The sequence below is a fragment of the Guillardia theta genome (assembly GCF_000315625.1).
Source record: "Guillardia theta CCMP2712 unplaced genomic scaffold GUITHscaffold_146, whole genome shotgun sequence".
Taxonomy (NCBI): Eukaryota; class Cryptophyceae; order Pyrenomonadales; family Geminigeraceae; genus Guillardia; species Guillardia theta.
The window spans coordinates 58,835-76,686 of NW_005434528.1; the positions used below are offsets into that span (position 1 = coordinate 58,835).

Genomic DNA, 17,852 nt, shown 5'->3' on the forward strand with positions numbered 1-17,852 from the left:
GGAGGGAGGGAGGAGGTCGACCTGTCTGCTGGAGAAGTTGAGGCCCAAGTTGTGGATCATCACCTCAGCGTCGTCTGGCCTGACGTACCTGCTGCCCGTCAGCTGCTGCCCCACCTTACCAGCTCAGCTCACTCGGCAAAACCCTTGTCGAAATACTCCCAGGCGTTGCGCAGGGAATGGTCGACGACCTGCGGGAGGAGGAGCGGAATAAGAGCGAGGAAAGATGGAGATTTGGAGAGAAGAGGGAGGCAAAGGAGGAGCACAAGGCAAGGCAGGGCAGGGAAGGGGAAGAGGAGAGGAGATAATGTGAGTAGAGGCGATGGAAAGTTTGGCAAAGAGGGGAGGAGAGCCGAAGGGAGGAGGGGAAGGAAGGAGGAGATGGAGGTAATTCCAGACCTCTTCCGTGCGGTATTGCTCTTCAGCTTCGACTTCCTGCGATGAGAAGTTCAGCCAGCAGTTGCTTGGTTCACGAGGAGGAAGACGAGGAGGAGGAATGCAAGGGAGGAGGATGTGGTGGTGACGGAGATATGATTGTTCGATGAAGAGGATGGGAGAGAGGGAGGGCAGGAGGAGGAGAAAGAGGAGGAGGAGGAGGAGGAGGAGAAAGAGGAGGAGGAGGAGGAGGAGGAGGAGTAAGAGATCTGCACGGAGGAACGAACGAGGGATGACTGGAATCTGCTTCACCTGCTTGTCTATCACTTCGAACTCTTCGCCGCAGGGCTCTGGCTCCTCTTTGACCGCCTCCTCCGCCTCTTGTCCACCTGGGCCTCCGTCCTGACCTGTCCTGCTGACCTTCTGCGGGGGATCGCTGGAGTCCTCCTCCTCCAGCTTCCTCTTCATACCGACCTGCTCCTGCATCTTCGCCACGTTCTCCCTCGCGCGGTCTTGGATGTCCTTGAGGATTCTCGAGGCGAACATGTGCTCCAGCATCTCGTGGAAGAACTCCGCAAACAGCGATACCTGCGGGGAGTTAGTCGCGCGACTACGCAGCTTAGGGGGGGGGGGGGGTGTGGGCAGGTCGCGTCTCTCACCTCAAAGTTCTTCTCCAGCACATCGTCCAGGTTGTAGTCCAGCAGGCCGTCCAGGGAGATCAGACTCGCCTTGATCTGCCCCTTCCCGTCTCCTCCCTCCTCCCACTTGGGCCGCACGAGGATGCAAGGCTCCTCAGGGAAATCGAGCTTGATGGGTTCAGGAGGAGGAGGCCCCTTCACCTCCTCCTTCACCCCGTGCCCTCCTCCTCCTTCCTGCTCCGTCTTCACCTCCCCAGTGCTCGTTGCAAGCTGGCCTGAGGCGTCCGCGTCCTGCTGGACCCCAGAGGATGTTGCCGGAACCACCGACTCAAGCTTCACCTCAGCAGATTTGCCGTCGCCGGGCTGGCCGGCCTCATTGATATTCCCAGCTCCTGCTGGTGTTTTGCGATCTCCTGTGGAGATACTCTCAGCAGCCGCGGCTTCAGCTTCTGCCGCCTGTTGATAAGATCAGGAATGTCCCAGCTCTCCTCCTGCTGCCGGTGAAGGTGAACAATTTCTCACCTTGGCTGCGGCTGCGGCTGCGGCTGCGGCTGCGGCAAGCTAAAGAGAAGTCAGAACGATGCGATGATGAGCGCGAGAAAGCAATGGAGGGAAAGAAGAGGTAGGAAAACCAACGAGGAGGAGCAGGAGGAGGAGGAGGAGAAGGAGGAGGAGAAAGAGGAGGTGGAGGAGGAGGAGGAGGAGGAATACAGTGTTGGAGGTTGGGTAAGGGGGACATCAAGTGGTTTGCAGGTAAAAGAATTGGTCTGACCTTGGCTGCCTCAGCAGCAGCAGCAGCAGCAGCAGCTCGCTTGATCTCTGCCTCCTTTGCAGCACGACGACGTTCCTCCATGTCCTTCTCCCATGCCGCATGGGCTGCGAAACAAGCTAATGAGGAACAGAGGGCCATGGAGGAGAGGAGGAGGAGGATGATGCTAAGTGACGGAATGGTGAAAGGAGAAGAAGAAGGGGACAAGGAGAAGATAGAAGGAGATAGAAGTCGAGAGGAGAGCGACGAAAGGAGATAGCAGAGTCACAGGAGGCAAGTGGGAGTAGAAGAGAAAAGCGGAGGAGGAGGAGCAAGGGAGAGGCTGTTGACCTTTGGAGTTGAGTTCATCCTCGAGGTTCGAAATACTCGAGGTGAATTGCTCGCGGTCGGGCATAGCTCCCTCGAGCTCTGGGAGGAAGATAATCGTATGCTCCTCCTGCTCGGGATACCACTGGCCCTTGTACCTGAGAAGAGAGATAGGAAAGAGGAACAGCAGATCGAAGGAGAGTAGAGAGAAAAGAGGGTAGATGGACGAGGAGGGTGAGAAAGACGAGAGAAAGAGAGAGATAGAGGGCATGTCAACGAGGGCCGCAAACATCGCACAAAAATCTACATCTCAGCTGGCCGGTTGTACTGGATCTCCATGAACCGATGCCACTTCTTGACCCCGCTGAGGTCCACGTCGATCGTCTCCTTGACGCAGCGGATGGCCGTGCGGATCAAGGCCTCGGTGTCGGGGCCAGTAGACCCTCCTCCATCCTTCTCCTCCATCCACATGCCCCCCATGCAGAACAGCCCATGCTTCTGGCTCTTCACGCACAGGAACTTGATCATCTTGCCCAGGTGCGCCTTGGAAGTCCCACCTGCCTCCCACCAGAGGTCGGGCAGCCCTTGCAGCAGCATCACCTTCGCGTTGTACTTGACGGTGAACTGATGAGGAGGAGCTTTGGACGGCTCTGCCAGCCTGCGGAAAAGGTGCTGATCCTTCTTAGCTCCGCAGAAGAACCTCGTCTTTGAAACCAGTGGCAGCTCCCCACCTTTTCCGAACTCCCCTTCGGGCCACAGGCACAGGGCCCTGCTGAAGTCTTGCGCGACATGGAGGCGAGGGTACCGCAGGCGCAGCTGCTGGTAGTCACGATGGACAGTGGAGAAGGGGAAAGGAGCGATCTTGAGCAGGTATCTTCCCTTCTCCGGTGTCAATCCTCCCTTGGATGAATCTGCCTTGACATCCGGCAAGTTCCTCCGCGGGGACGGCATCTCCTTGAACGACCGATCCTCCATCCTCGGCTTCTCCGGCCCACGGTCTCGGTTCATCGGATCCTTTGGATGCCCATCCCTTCCTCGAGAAGGAGGAGGATCTCTCCCGTGGAACTTCTCCTGCCCAGACCGTCTGCCGCCGGACTCACCAGCTCGGCCTCCTCCTCCTCCTCCTCCTCCTCCTCCTCCTCCCCTGCACGGCCGATGGTATCAGACATCTACTTAATTCCTCCTCCTCATCGTCGTCATCATCATTCTCATCATCATCCTCATCCTCGTCCTCATCAATCTCATGATAGTCGTCGTCGTCGTCATCATCATCATCATCATCATCATCACCTCTTCGGTCCTCCAACCATGGGCTGCAATCACGAGTCAGACATCATCGTCGTTTCTCGTCAGGCCGGGGTAGGCAGAGAAGCAATGGCAGGTACCGGCGGCTTGCTCCTGTCCCCTCTCCCGAACCTCGAGTCCCTTCCTCCCCCTCTTCCACCAGAATCTTATGAACGAGTTAGAGCCAATAACGAGCACAGAAGCTGCAGCATACCTCCCTTCATGCTGGGGGGACCGTCCATGCCTCCTCCTCCAGATCCAAGGGATCCGCTTCTCCCGCCATAGCCCCCACCGTACATGCCCGACTTCTGCGAGCCTCCTCCACTCCATCCGCTCTGTGAGATCCCGGAGGGTCAAAGGGGACAAGGAAGGGTCCAACCTCACCCCATGGGACATGCTACCCTGACCGGACCAGCTGCTGCCCATCTGAGAGGCTCTTTGCGCCCGGATATGCTCTTGCTGCTGCATCAGCCTCTCCTGTCTCTCCTGCGAGCCGACAAGTCAGTTGGAGGCTGGAGGAAGCGAGAGGAGAGAGGTTGTCACTTGTTCTTTCTGTGCAGCAAGGCGAGCCTGCTGCTGCTCCAGCATCTGCTGCCTGTGGAGGTCTTGCGCCCTCCTCTGTTGCAGGGATGAGAGTGTATCGAGACGAATGAGAAAAGTTCGATATCAGCGAGGACCGAACGACAGGTGGGAGGATGGAGAAGAGGAGGAGTACGCGGGACGATAGAGGAATCCACGAAAAGGCAGGAGGGAAAGAGTATAAAACGAAAAGGAGGAAGGTGAGACAAGGAGGATGGAAAGAAGGATGGAAAGAAGATGAGGAAGACAAAAGAAAGAAAATGACAATTGACCTGATCCCTCGGGTCATCTCCTCGCTGTCCATGGCTCATCCCGCCGTAATCGTCTTGAGAGTATCCTACTCCAGCGAGATCAGGACAAGACTCTGACAAGTATGAATAGCTGTAAAGTGGACCTCGTTCGTAGCGGCTAGAGCCGTATCCTCCTCCCATCTCAGGAGGTACGTTTCCACGTCTAAGGCAGCGAGCGAGTGAGAGGGAGGGGAGGGAGGGAGGGAGGGGAGGGGGAGGGGGGGGAGGGAGGGAGGGAGTAAGAGGGACGATCATGGGGTGCCAATCGAGCTGCAGTGACTTCCTACCTGTCGAATCCTGACCTCGACGATTCTCCCCTGCTGTAGTACTCTCCGTACCGCCTTCCGCCCCGTCAGCATCATGGATGGGGCATCCTCATGGTCCTTACCTGTCGTTCGAGGGCTCTGACCCTTGCTGGAGCTGCTGAAGGAGAAGCATCTGGAGCTGCTCGTTCTGCAGCACAGCATGAACAACACTGAGGGGGGGCAGGGAGGATGAGGTAGGAGCTACTGCGCCTTACCTGGTTCGACTGGTCGTACCCTGTACATTAAGTTGCATCAGTTGCTTGTTTGCCTCCTTCCAGTCACGAATCACCTGCCATTTGATCGCCAGGCCCGCCATAGCTCGAGTCCATCCCGCCGCCATAACCGTTGTATCCTCCTCGTGAGCCTCCGGAACCCCACTGATCCATCGCAGCGAGGAGTGACTGTGCAAGGAGATCGATCAGTCTCCTTCTTACTCTTGTTCTCTTCTTATCCCCCACTTAATAACGTTTCTCTATATCCTCAACGCTCGACCGTATCCTGTTCTTAACAAGCCAATATCTGGCCCTATGATCTTCCTTCCATCGCTAAAATCGAAAACAACTGATGCTTCTTCTGTTCGAAGAATGTCTCCGTGTCTCTCCATTCAATCAACACAAACCCTGCCTCAGCCCTTCATCCCTGAATTCCTCTGACCTCGCCTATCGATGCCTCCTCCATTATGGTCGCTCGTTGACTGTAAAGATCTCCTTCATTCAGATTCATTCTCATCATCATCTTATTCTTCTTCCTCTTCCTGCTGTTGTTGGTGGTGTTGATTTTGCATCAGCAGCATCAACATCTCCTCCTGCTGTTTTCACCCTCCCTCGCCATCCTCCATGCCTTTCCTCTTCCACAACGAAATTCTAAAAAAATATAAAATGCACAGTGCAAATTGGTACCAAAAATTATTAAAATATTTCTACATGTATAATTGAATATATTGTCAATATGTGTAAGTTTTTTACATGGTTTTAGAAAAACAACAATACAAACAAAAAATAACAACCCTTCAAAAACTTTACCATATATCATAATAAATAAGCTAGGTACAAATTCTGATACAAAACATACTATAACTCCACAAATAAAATCTCACGAGCCCCAAAAAGAATTTTAAAACCTTACTTTCAGTGCCACTGAGTCGTCGGAACTTGCAGCACTGCCGCAGCACTGCGGCCGGGCCGGGCGGCAGTGACTCCGTGGTGAGAGTCTGGCCGGGCCCGCCACCGGGGTGACCGTGCGGCCGTGCGGCCGGGGCCGGGGCCCGCCCTGTGACACCGGGCACTCAAAGTTAACGGTTAAACTTTATATTCAAGTCATGACGGTTCCGAACCGTTGAACGGCCAACAGGCCGCCCGAGTCGGAGCCCGGCGCACAGCGGCCGCCGCGCGCCGCTCGGCCGGCCCTGAGCAGCCTTCCGAATTCCAAAGTTCCACCGGCACTGGGCGCGGCTCGGACTGCGGCTACCGTACGGCCCACTCCCGGAGGCCGCCGCCGGGCCGGGCCGCCCGCCGGGGCCGGGCGGCGCCCGGCTGAGCCTGACTCGAACTGCCGCCCGGGCCGGCGCCGCGGCGCCGGGCGCCGTTCAAGAGTCGGAATTCGGACACGCCGCGCCTGGCGGTACTACCGGGTGAATTCTTGGCCTTAATAAGGGCGGCCCGTCACGTACCCACCTACCTCTTCGAACCTGACTTCACTGATCGGACCCCTCATTATGACTGCAGACAACGTCAGATTCCACCCGGTTTCGCAGTACCCCCATCAGCATCTACCCCTCAGCCGTCTACTACTACCACCCACCAACCAACAACGGGAGGCTCGTTACTACGCATGACCACCCCAGATGTCGGGGCCCGAGTCGGTGCAAATTTGAATATATATCTATCAAAATTTGAAAACTTATTTAAGATAAATTTCAAAAATTTGAAACTTTGAAATCAACCTACTACAGGCGATTGCAGATTGGGGGTCCTCACCCTCAACGGCTCATTCATGATGAGTTTGGAAGGGGTAGGGGTTCGAGGGAGGGGTGACAAAGTTGAAATGGTGGGTGGCAATGGAAATGGGGTACACACGTAGGGGTACCTAATGTTCCCATCACCAGGGGTGGAATTAGAATTCATAGAGATAAGGTGGACGATTGAGGGAAATTGGTGTAGCATACAGGGGTAGGGGGTACACCTCATCTTGATGAAGAAGAATGGGGGTCCAGTAGGGTATAGTGCACTCGAAAGGGGGTAGGGTGGTTAGGATTGATGCTTTAAAACGGGGTGGGTAGTTCATGACGGGGTGGATAGAGGAGCGGCAGGGGGTAGTAATAGATGGTGGTAGTGCCGCGACGTGTCCACAATGTCATGAGATCAGTCAGAGAAGCGAAGCGAAGATGAGAGCGAGAGAGGAGAGAAGAAGACAGCAAGGAAGAGAAGACAGCAACAAGGACGTTGAAATCTTATAGCGATCGTTGAAGGAGTGGAGCATCAGCGAACGGGTAATGGAAGTGTCAAGGCGATGGAACTGAGCAGGGAAGTCAGTGGGGTTGAAGGGAGGGGTGATTCAAGGGAGCGAATCGTCAAATGATATAGTGATATACTCTGTCATCAAGTTTAAGCATGCTAGGAGAAGAATAAGTGGATTACATACCTTAGAGCATGAATTAACAGGTTCCCTTATGAACAAATCAGTACAAAATATTACGGCAGAAGAGATGCTGTGATTGGAGATTAAAGATGCCATTAAAACGATTTGTGTGACGAGAAAGGAAGAATTGCAGATCAAGGAGGAGAATAGGTGTAACGAAGAAAGCAGAGATGGCTGAGGGATTGGAGATGAGATGAGATGGAACAGATAAAAACCCTCATGATCAGTGAAGCGACGCTGCAGAGTTGAAGTTGACGAATATCAGGGGGGGCTTCCATGAATAGAGATGGGGACTTCTAAGGAAGGTTTGAAGAAGTCATGCTCATGAGACAAGGGCAGGAGTTGATGGCTGAGTATATGGTCTCTGAAACAAGCAGAGAGGTAAGGGCGAGAGGAGGCACTGTAAGGAGATGCAAGAGGAAAAGGATTAGGAATGTTATCCAGCACCTTCAAGGATACAATCATGCTGGTAGGAAGAGTTCAATGCTGTGAATTTCAATGATGCACAGGAGATGAAAGACAGCAAACTCCGTTTAAATGTAGAGCGTGCATGTGCAATCGTTGTCATTAGATCCCTTTCTATGCAGGAGCTGAAGCTGAATTTTGTCTGCAGGTGATATTGCTAGCATGATGCAGGTTCAACCACAATACTCCTATCACGATCAGTTTCACAATGAGATGCCCGCGCAGTACCCGTACCCCCAAGAACATGTCCAGCAAATGCCCTATCCTCGATATGACATGATGAATCAACAACCGCCCATTCCAGCGCCTGCTCAGCCCATGATGGGTCAAGGACAACCGATGGGAGGGCAGCCCATGATGGGACAGCCGATAGGAGGGCAGCCCATGATGGGACAGCCGATAGGAGGGCAGCCGATGGGAGGGCAGCCCATGTTTCAACCACCACCAGCGCCTCCTGGAGCGTATGCGAATGGGTTGAACCCTCAGAAAGCCAGCGCGTCATCGTCGAGTGGCAGGCGAGGCAAAGGCAGGCTCATCAAAAAGGGAAAGTAGGATGATGCATGTGTTGGTGTGGGAGATTGAGACTTTTGCGATCAGATACTGGCCTGGGAACTGGTTGAAATTGATCGAGATTGAGAAACCGGTGTTCGAGGCTGACCTAAGAGACAAACAGGCTGAAGAGACCATGTATGATGTCCTTGATTCGTGTGCTGGCTGCAAGTAACATGCTTGTATAGGATGCCCCAGCCAGCTCCTGCTCCCTCAATGCCGTACAACCCCCCTCAAATGTACCAGCAACCAGTTCAACAACCAATGCAGCACGCCGCTCCACCACCTCCTTCCTTCGAGGGTCGATACTATGAGGAAGGCTCGAGTGGGGAGGCTCTTTAATGGGCATGTGGTACAAGAAAATGACTGAAGATGCCTATCTCTCGCTCAGTGTTGGTGGTCTACAGTTTGAGTTGATGTGTAGAAAACAAGACTTGGAAACAAGGAAATCAAAAGCAAGTTCGATTGCTCGTACGAGTTGCTAAACCTTTGTATTCCTCATCTTTCCTTCTGCATGGTTGGTACCCCCTGGTTGTATCCTGTCACCCCTCATGAGGCTTTAGTACCTGTCCTCGTCGTTCTCATGCACCATCATGACAGATCTTGTAAGGCAATGATGAAGGAAAGTGAAAAGTAAAGAGCGCATGATAAAGCATCGTTTTTCAACACATCTTGAATCAATGTCCGACACTCATCCAGCATGTTCATCCAAGAATGACACCAAACCCTCCTGGACCCCCTTGCCTCCACCTGCCTCTCTATCTCCCCCACCACTGCCTGTACCCTCTACCTCTCTATCTCCCCCACCACTGCCTGTACCCTCTGCCTCTCTATCTCCCCCACCACTGCCTGTACCCTCTACCTCTCTATCTCCCCCACCACTGCCTGTACCCTCTACCTCTCTATCTCCCCCACCACTGCCTGTACCCTCTACCTCTCTATCTCCCCCACCACTGCCTGTACCCTCTGCCTCTCTATCTCCCCCACCACTGCCTGTACCCTCTGCCTCTCTATCTCCCCCACCACTGCCTGTACCCTCTACCTCTCTATCTCCCCCACCACTGCCTGTACCCTCTACCTCTCTATCTCCCCCACCACTGCCTGTACCCTCTACCTCTCTATCTAGGATGTTCTAGGCTGAACGAGTGTACTCAAAGCTTTCTAGGCTGAACGAGTGTACTCAAAGCTTTGTTGGAGATCAGGAGCTAGGCTGATGGTATCCTCTGAGAGATGCTGTTAGCAAAACATTGAAATGTTGTGATGGTTGGAACACAAGAGGGGGGAGGAGGGAGGATGTAACATGATGGTCCCTCTACCTCAGGCAATGTATCACTGATTCTATCTCAACGCAGGAAGGAATCACACGCTCCTCACGAGTGTGCTGCACTTGTACCCATGCTGTGTGCCACGAATCGATAGTGAGTTGGTGTTATCAAATAAACTTCATGTCTCTACTCTTCACCCTTGTGTGTCAACCTGCGGAGGTGCCTTGAGCATTTGCTGTAGACGTCTGCAACCCGTGAAGCTTCAGGGTGTGACAGAAGTTTGGTAGCGTTAAGTGTTTGTGTCGTGATTTGTGGAGTTTCATTCTGTTTTCCGTCTCCGCTAGTGATTTGTGGAGTTTCATTCTGTTTTCCGTCTCCGCTAGTGATTTGTGGAGTGTCATTCTGTTTTCCGTCTCCGCTAGTGATTTGTGGAGTTTCATTCTGTTTTCCGTCTCCGCTAGTGATTTGTGGAGTTTCATTCTGTTTTCCGTCTCCGCTAGTGATTTGTGGAGTTTCATTCTGTTTTCCGTCTCCGCTAGTGATTTGTGGAGTTTCATTCTGTTTTCCGTCTCCGCTAGTGATTTGTGGAGTTTCATTCTGTTTTCCGTCTCCGCTAGTGATTTGTGGAGTTTCATTCTGTTTTCCGTCTCCGCTAGTGATTTGTGGAGTTTCATTCTGTTTTCCGTCTCCGCTAGTGATTTGTGGAGTTTCATTCTGTTTTCCGTCTCCGCTAGTGATTTGTGGAGTTTCATTCTGTTTTCCGTCTCCGCTGTGCTTGAATTTGGCGTTCTGGACTACGTTGTTGTATACACAACTTTGCGTAAGACCTTGAGCTCAGATGATCTTAGGATCACTGTTTATCAAGCACACACACTCATGAGATCAGCACCATGCTCTCTGGCAGCTCTCCGGCATCGTCATCCTATTTCCCTACGGTACAGCTATGCTACGTCCAAGGGGCGTCCGGAATGAGTCCAGGATACAACACACGTGATGTCATACAATACTCGTCAGGCTGCTTCCAAGCAGATTTCTGATCATCAGCTGTTAGATAATGATTGGCAATTCTTGGGGGACGCTGATGACCTGGAACACGACCGCATCTTACTGCCACCGGTAGGTCCCCGCCATTGACACCCATGCTCAAGTTACGGCCAAGATCAAGAACTTGCCTAAGCTGGACACTGCCAGGCAGACACCGCAGAAAAATGTACTCACCAGGGTCAGGGCAGTACGATATGCCCTCGAACCTGCACTAGATCTCTTGGATGAGGTGCTCGTCAACATTGCATCGCTCCGGCAGAGCTCCGGCAACTATCCTGGACTACCTTTGCGAGGCAGCTCCAGGACAGTTATCTTCCACCAGCATCTTCAGCTGCTGCCTGGAGGTCTTGAATTCGCCAACGACAGCGTCATCCGACGACGCTTCGTCGCAGGAGTGTTAGCTGAGTATGGCATTGCCTTGGATACCACGGCTCAGAGTCGGAAGGATACGAAAATCCGCCAGCTGCATGCCATCACCGCGATGTTTCCAGGCGGCCCGGAAGCACGCACGCGGCTGGACATGCGCAAGGGGAGCAGGGGAGAAACTCCCGCAAGGACGGCGGGAGCAGAGGGAGGAATCCATCCAAGGACCGACAAGCAGGCGCGTCTGCTCGGAAGGGCCGTTCCAGCCGTTGCAACAGTCGGGAGCGCGCAGAGGGCCGCTGCTTTAACTGCAGGCAGCGAGGACAAGAAGTGGAAAGAGTCGGTCCCGTCGCACAGGGAGATGATGACATCTCGTTTCAAATGAACTTCAACTTTGCATCCCCGGTACGAGCGCTGGGAATGTCAAAGTTCAGTGGTGCAACGGCTTGGGCTGTCGACATACGCGATCCCTGCAGCGGTCAAGGTGCAGCTTGCTCAGGGCGACAGCTCCATGCTCGTTCGCGAGGCCTGTCGAGTGGACTTCACCATCGCGGGCACGGCGACAAACGCACAAGAGGACTTGCTGGTACTCGACGCGCACGCGGCGTTGCCGGCGATCCTCAGTCGTCGCTTCATAAGGCGCATGCAGCACTTGCCGGTAGGGGTCACGCTGCCATCCTCCATCTCCGGTACGGGGCCTGGCTGCATCCTTCATCCCAGGCTCAATGCCCATCTGGTCGAGGTCAATGTCCCACCTCCGGTGCCGACGGAGTTCATGGAAAGGATTGGCAACGCGCGGCTGTTCTTGAGCAAGGTTGACCTGGCCAGTGGGTTCTGGCAGTTCAAGCTCACGGAGAACACTGAGAGCTCAATATACCGGCTTCCTGATGGAACAAGGAGCGTTCGACTTCTGCTGGAACTGAGCAAGATCCAAGCGATTCAACAGTTTCCGGTTTCCGCATCGCTGAAGCAACTTCATTTATTCTTGGGATTGGCCAACTTCTACAAGCGATTCATTCCTAATATTGCGAGACTCGCAGCGGACCAATCGGACGAGCTCAAGCAGGGCCAGAGACGATTTGTGTGGACCAAGACAGCACAAGAAGCTGTTGATGCCCTCAAACGGGCCTTGACGCAGGCACCTGTCCTCCATCATTCTCAGAGCGATCGCCCAACCATCTTGCAACAGATGCTTCGGATCTCGAAATTGGCACTGCTCTGCATCAGCAGACGGGATCGAGCACCCAATTGCAACACTCTCGTTGCTACATCAGACGCATCGTAGGCAGAATTCAAACTGACGCGACGAAGTCAGAAAGGAGTTCTTCTCACCTTGAATTGAGCTGTCATTTCCTATTCCAGCAAACTTCAACAGTCTGTTAGTCTAAGCTCTACGGAGTCTGAACTTCAGGCATCTACCATGGCTGTACAGTACATTCTTATCTTCCGTCGCCTCCTCAGTTATTTCACAGAATGAAACGCTTCGATATCAAATCGTTTCTTTGTGACAAGCTTGCCAAGCAGACGTTCCTTCCTATTCAATTTGCTTCCTGACTTCTAAGCTCTACGTTTGGATTTCTCCTCAGTGGCTGCCATCTTCTCTACCATCACAAGATCTGCATGGGAGGATGATGGCACATGCAGTTCGGTTGCATGGGACGATTGCATGCGAGCAGTACCTGCTCGTTGCTTTGCAGGATGGCACGTGCAGTACATGCTCGTTGAATGGGAGCAGACGCCTTTCTCCCATCGCTGAGCCGTGCAGGTACTCCTCAGACCTACTAGTCCCTGCTGCACATGGCAGGTGGCCGTGTGGCCAGCTGCTCGCTTGCATGGGAGGACTCTCGGGTCGTTGAAAACATTTGCGAGTCCAGAGATGCTCAACGCATCTTTCCTCCAAACACTTGCTGCAATCTTATTCTTCAAAAGCAAAAGGCGTTCCCTGAGGTTTCAGCTTCTCTTTCAAGCAGGCCTTCTCCTCATGATGCGCTCAAGCAAGTTCATGGCTCAGGCATGACGGCCTCGCTCTTGCTTTACCGCAGCTGCCATGGTCTCCTTGGCAGGGATGATCCCTTCGATAGCCAGTGGCTCGCTCGCTCTCTCGCTTTCTCCTTCTCTTGCGTCTGTCTCGTTGTCTCGACAGCCGCACTCTGTTGCTGGGAGGACAACAGTGCTCAGCGCGGCAGTGCAGAATTTTTCGATTCACCAACAGGCTACTTTGTTCCTTTTAGCTCTTCGCAACAGCTAGTATCGCTTCCAGAGGCGACTACTCGTCTTCGACAAGAATTTGTAGGAGTACTGATGAGGGGTGGTCTACCCCGCACTTGGTCTGGAGATGTAGGGGTCTTGCCTCCTTCTGCTGCTGCTGCTGCTGCTGCTGCTGTGCAAGCGCATTGTTTGGCGAACCCCTCTCCATCAAAGACCAACATCAGATCCGATCCGAACATCACCGCTTTCTTTTTCATTTGCATCTCATTGGACTCGGAAGAGCTTTCAGCCACTTCCAAATAAACACATCTCTTGCACTGCCTCTTTCATTCCTTGATTACACTCGTAATCATCACAACATACTCTTGTTGTGTGACTTACTTTGACTCTTGTGTTTCTTGGGAACACGGTCCTCGAATTTTACACGGAGCGTATCTCACCCCATCGGACGGTGCCAGTGTGATCAGAGGACTACTGTGTGTTCATCATCTCCTACCGTCACGGATCTGACTTTCTGCGGACAGTGACTGTGCTGTCTCGTCAAGTTATGTCCTCGATGTCTCAAACATTTTGGCGGGCCGGTGCTAGGAAGGCCTCCTCTTCGTCTGACGTGCTACATTGCCACCTCGCAACACGTAAGGGTCGTCTTTACACAACGATTGTCATGGACTTTCTCCACATGCTCGAGAGTGCTTACTATGCGACATCTCCGAGCAAGTCGACTTGCATCTGCAGATAGCTGCAATATTCATTTTTCGATTTTTAGCTCTTCTGACAAGCCTTCTCTGCGCTTTCAAACTCACAACACTATCGCTACACTATCGCTACCATGAATGGCACCTCCACTGGATCACACAAAGGTGTACTAAGGTAGAGACGAAGATCGTAGCTCTTCAGATGATCCTTCAGACGCAGCTGTTCTTCCAGATGTCGGAGTACTGCAGCTAATCTTTGCCTGGCCTGGAGAGAGCCTGGTTCCTATGAGCTCTAACACCATCCAAATGCGGTGAACAGAGTCTCAAAATCAGAAGAACCTGAAGCTACATTCAGTGTAGAGACAGTTACATTTTGCATATTCTTGCAGCAGAAATTCATCTTCAGATGAAAGTTCATGCTCTCTTTTGTACACTTTTGCTTCCAAAATGCTCTCTGGGCCAAGCAAATTCCGTACCATTGCGTGAGAATGACTGTTGAACTCGAGAAATAAGAAATATCCGACAAGATTTCAATTCTCTCCTGAGCAACTGTAATTTGATGCTGAATTCCATCGCAGATTTGAGGTTACAACCCGCCATGATGAAGCTACCCCTCTTCTATCACGTCACAACCTGATCGACGATGCTGGAGGAGGACCCATGCTACGACTGATGTCGGTAGCAGTGCTGTTCATCACTTAGATAAGGCTCTTTCTATAAACATTCAACTCAACAGAGCTCCTTTCAAGATTGCCGAAATTGCAATTTCTTTGAAATTTCCCTTGTCACTCGCTCACCACAGGTATGAAAGGAGGTAGTGCGGGTATAATTGATCACTGTTGGCAATAGTGAATCATTCACCAGCTCGAGTCAATCCGAGTTTCGCACCATCATACCCATGTCGTAGAGATGTGCGTTGGAACTAACGATCTGTTGCAAGATCATTGACAAGTACTTCATCCTTGTCGGCCTAGAGCTACTGCAGCACCATTGGGCGTCTTTTGCTATCTGCTCAGACCGAGTCAGGTGAGTTGCCGCGCCTGACTCAGTAACCCCTAAGCCCTCATCGGTCGGATTGAGATGGGCAGCTTGGTATCCTCCCACGAGCTAATGCTCAGCCGCTTCAATAACTCGAAAGAAGAAGCCAATGTCTGAGCCGAGAGGCAAATATTGCACAGTGTATGACAACGAGTCATGGATAGGACAGGTCAAGTACCAAATGCTCGCAAGTGGAGCCCATTCATTCAGCCAGTACTCTCCTGCTCGCTGCAGATGCAGCAGCTGGAGCAATCCAGTCTTGCACTTGCATGCAACATGTCCGAGCAAGTCGATGCGCCTTCTCACGCAAGCGCACTGAAGTCATGAGGAGCATCTACCCTTAGCTGAAAGTGCTTAGAGGATGACCCCTGGTGCGAGAGAGGCTCATCAGTACGGGTAGTTTCCTCATTCCTGGTCAGAAGCGGAGCAGAAGCTTGCGAGAAGCGAGAGCTCGCACGATGCGAGTGTGTTCGAGCATCAGAGAGCACTAGCGCTAGTCCTTCCCTTAGCATATAGAAGGATCAGCCTCTTCAGCTAGAATGGGCTGTTCTCTCCTCATGTTGTATCACTACACTGCACCTTTATGTGCGATCCAGTGGAGAGATGCAAGGCTTGCTAATAATAATAGTCATCATGCAGTCCCACTAGGATCCTATAGCAGGGGGCATGCGGATGGGCGAAGCTTGATGGCATGGGCGACGGAGTGCTAATTAGCACGTTCGGTGCCAATTCATGAGAAAACAAAGCACTAGGTATGTTATTCACAACCTTCGTGATCAGCGGGTGTGATGCTTGGAATCGTCCTGAAGCTCATATCTTTGCGAAGATTTGGCAAGGAGTACTCCAATAAGTGCGTGAAACGCACGAAGTCAGCAGGGGAATCGTGATAGCCATGGGTGTGGCATAGGCTGCTAAGTGCTAAACAGCCCTGCAACAAAACCTTCTGAGAGCAAAATGGTGCTTGGATGGGAGGCAGAAATCAGGACATCTTCAAAGTAGAGTACCTTAATCATCGTGGCCCTTTGACATCTTGATCCTATCCTAGCATCACTGATCTTGCATTTGATAACAGGATGATTGATTGTCGTAGATCATAGGCATCGTCGATGATTCGAGCTTTCTCTGACCCTAGCATCGTTGATCCCAGGACAAAGCATTGTTGATCGTAGCATATGGTCACCTTAATCTCAGCATCTTTGATCCATGCAGCACTCTGACAGCCTCTGCCCACCGAAGATGCTGCAGGCATCTTGCCATTCTTGCTGCACGTATTGCGCTCTCATGCTGACAGTCCTTGGGCAAACCCCAGTGCGAGCTGAGTTGCACCTCAGGGTGAATCGAGCTTTTAGCACGGGGGAGGTCAGGTGGAGGAGGTGAGGGGGTGACGGGTGGAGGGTGAGAAAGGGAGAGTGAAGGGGTGGTCATCAGATTATTGACCTCAGGTGGAGAAGGTGAGGGTGGACGAGTGGAGGTAGAGGGAACGTCTTCCTTGTCCCCCTGAAACCCTCCCCCCCTGCCCCCCTCCCCCGTTCTTCCCGTCAGGTGGACAGGGTGAGCCGTGACAGGGGTTGAACAATTTTTTTTTTTCAGGGTGAATTCGAGAACTTCAGGTGGAGGGGGTGGAGGAAAGAGCGGGTGACGGGTGTGTGGTTGCACGAGTTTCCGTGCAACCAGGTGGAGGAGGTGGTCTCAAATACTACTGACACTGACTGGGTGAGGGTGGTGGACGGGGGGGGGGGGGGTGCCATCTCGTGTCTGTCACGGACCTTTCTTGGCCGTAAAGTATTTGTACGGGGTGGAGATAGATTATATAAAATTCGGTTTGTGACTTTTTGATTCGGTGAGGGGTGGGTTAACAGAAGCTAGCTACCCCTGACCTGCTGAGGTTTCCCTTGGTGAACCAAGGGTAGGGTAGTCACGATGAGCTGGAGGGGGTGGACACATGAGGGGTCTACTAAGGTGTGAGTATAATGAACGGGCAGGTGGAGAGGGGGGGAGGGGTAGCTGATCGAAGGCTCAGGGCACGGGTAGTAGGGTGGTGTTCGTGAGCAAAGGCCGAATTTCCGAGGTAGGGACCGTCCGAAACAGCACTGGAAGAGGGGTCCATAGGGTCGGGGGTGGTGTGGCTTTTCAAGAATGTTCTTCTGACCCTTCAGTACCCCTGCGGTCTCTGGAGTTCCTACAGGTGGGCTGGTACCCCCCCACCCTCCCTTGGAAAATACCTGGCAATCACCTCGATTACCGTCACATGGGGTAGGGTACCCTACCCTAAATGCCGATTTCATGTTCAAAGTTCGATGGCTCTGTCTTGATTTTTGAAATTATTGCGATAAATTTCAGAGTTGCTACCATGAGTGAACCTTTCGACCCCCGCTGGATAGGTCCGCTGTGCTCAGGATCAGCGCATGGGGATGTTGGGGGCTACGAGCATGCAGACGAGGGTTGCGGCGGTGTGGGGGAGGAAGACACTTGTATGGCATCTTCTTGTGATGTGCTCACTTGTACCTCTCACCTGCTCTGAGAGTAATCCCTCGGAATCTTCGTTCATTTCAAGTACTCCGATCATTTCTTCCTCCTCCTCCTCTACTCCGGTCATCTCATCGTCTACTACTTCGAATACTGCGGTAATCTCGTTCTCGACTGATACAAACACTCCGGTCATCTCCTCCTCTTCCTCTACTCCGGTCATCTCCTCCTCCTCCTCCTCCTCTACTCCAGTCTTCTCCTCCTCCTCATCTACTCCGGTCGTCTCCTCCTCTTCCTCTACTCCAGCCTTCTCCTCCTCCTCCTCCTCCTCTACTCCAGTCTTCTCCTCCTCCTCCTCTACTCCAGCCTTCTCCTCCTCCTCCTCTACTCCGGTCGTCTCCTCCTCCTCCTCTACTCCGGTCATCTCCTCCTCCTCTACTCCGGTCGTCTCCTCCTCCTCCTCTACTCCGGTCATCGCCTCCTCCTCCTCCTCTACTCCAGCCTTCTCCTCCTCCTCCTCTACTCCGGTCGTCTCCTCCTCCTCCTCTACTCCGGTCATCTCCTCCTCCTCCTCTACTC

The 17,852-nt window shown here is 52.8% G+C and overlaps 4 protein-coding genes across 4 annotated transcripts; 2 read left to right on the plus strand and 2 right to left on the minus strand.

The window, feature by feature from the left end:
- Positions 1 to 128: 128 nt before the first annotated feature.
- GUITHDRAFT_119409 (hypothetical protein) lies at positions 129 to 3,093 on the minus strand (the record flags this gene model as incomplete). The annotated part of the gene is made up of 8 exons (XM_005821330.1): positions 129 to 188; positions 397 to 432; positions 685 to 960; positions 1,032 to 1,466; positions 1,533 to 1,571; positions 1,783 to 1,886; positions 2,110 to 2,243; positions 2,393 to 3,093. 8 exons carry the CDS (start codon positions 3,091 to 3,093, stop codon positions 129 to 131), a joined length of 1,785 nt encoding a protein of 594 aa, XP_005821387.1.
- A 278-nt stretch (positions 3,094 to 3,371) lies between these two features.
- On the minus strand, positions 3,372 to 4,872 carry GUITHDRAFT_119410 (hypothetical protein; the record flags this gene model as incomplete). The annotated part of the gene is made up of 9 exons (XM_005821331.1): positions 3,372 to 3,398; positions 3,754 to 3,855; positions 3,913 to 3,987; positions 4,221 to 4,285; positions 4,343 to 4,401; positions 4,526 to 4,579; positions 4,627 to 4,691; positions 4,759 to 4,778; positions 4,833 to 4,872. The coding sequence occupies 9 exons, from the start codon at positions 4,870 to 4,872 to the stop codon at positions 3,372 to 3,374; spliced, it is 507 nt and encodes a 168-aa protein (XP_005821388.1).
- Positions 4,873 to 7,791: 2,919 nt separating this feature from the next.
- GUITHDRAFT_155745 (hypothetical protein) lies at positions 7,792 to 8,694 on the plus strand. Its single transcript, XM_005821332.1, has 3 exons — positions 7,792 to 8,193; positions 8,243 to 8,332; positions 8,383 to 8,694. Exons 1-3 carry the CDS (start codon positions 7,811 to 7,813, stop codon positions 8,534 to 8,536), a joined length of 627 nt encoding a protein of 208 aa, XP_005821389.1. The 5' UTR covers positions 7,792 to 7,810; the 3' UTR covers positions 8,537 to 8,694.
- Positions 8,695 to 10,452: 1,758 nt separating this feature from the next.
- On the plus strand, positions 10,453 to 11,251 carry GUITHDRAFT_119412 (hypothetical protein; the record flags this gene model as incomplete). Its single annotated transcript, XM_005821333.1, has 2 exons — positions 10,453 to 10,575; positions 10,619 to 11,251. 2 exons carry the CDS (start codon positions 10,453 to 10,455, stop codon positions 11,249 to 11,251), a joined length of 756 nt encoding a protein of 251 aa, XP_005821390.1.
- Between the last annotated feature and the right edge of the window lie 6,601 nt (positions 11,252 to 17,852).

Bases quoted from the DNA above. Each gene is read 5' to 3' on its own strand.
- GUITHDRAFT_155745 (XM_005821332.1), top strand. From the start codon at position 7,811: ATGCAGGTTCAACCACAATACTCCTATCACGATCAGTTTCACAATGAG. The intron at 8,194-8,242 runs GTAGGATGATGC...TTTTGCGATCAG, and splicing joins AGGCTCATCAAAAAGGGAAA to ATACTGGCCTGGGAACTGGT. The intron at 8,333-8,382 runs GTATGATGTCCT...ATGCTTGTATAG, and splicing joins AAACAGGCTGAAGAGACCAT to GATGCCCCAGCCAGCTCCTG.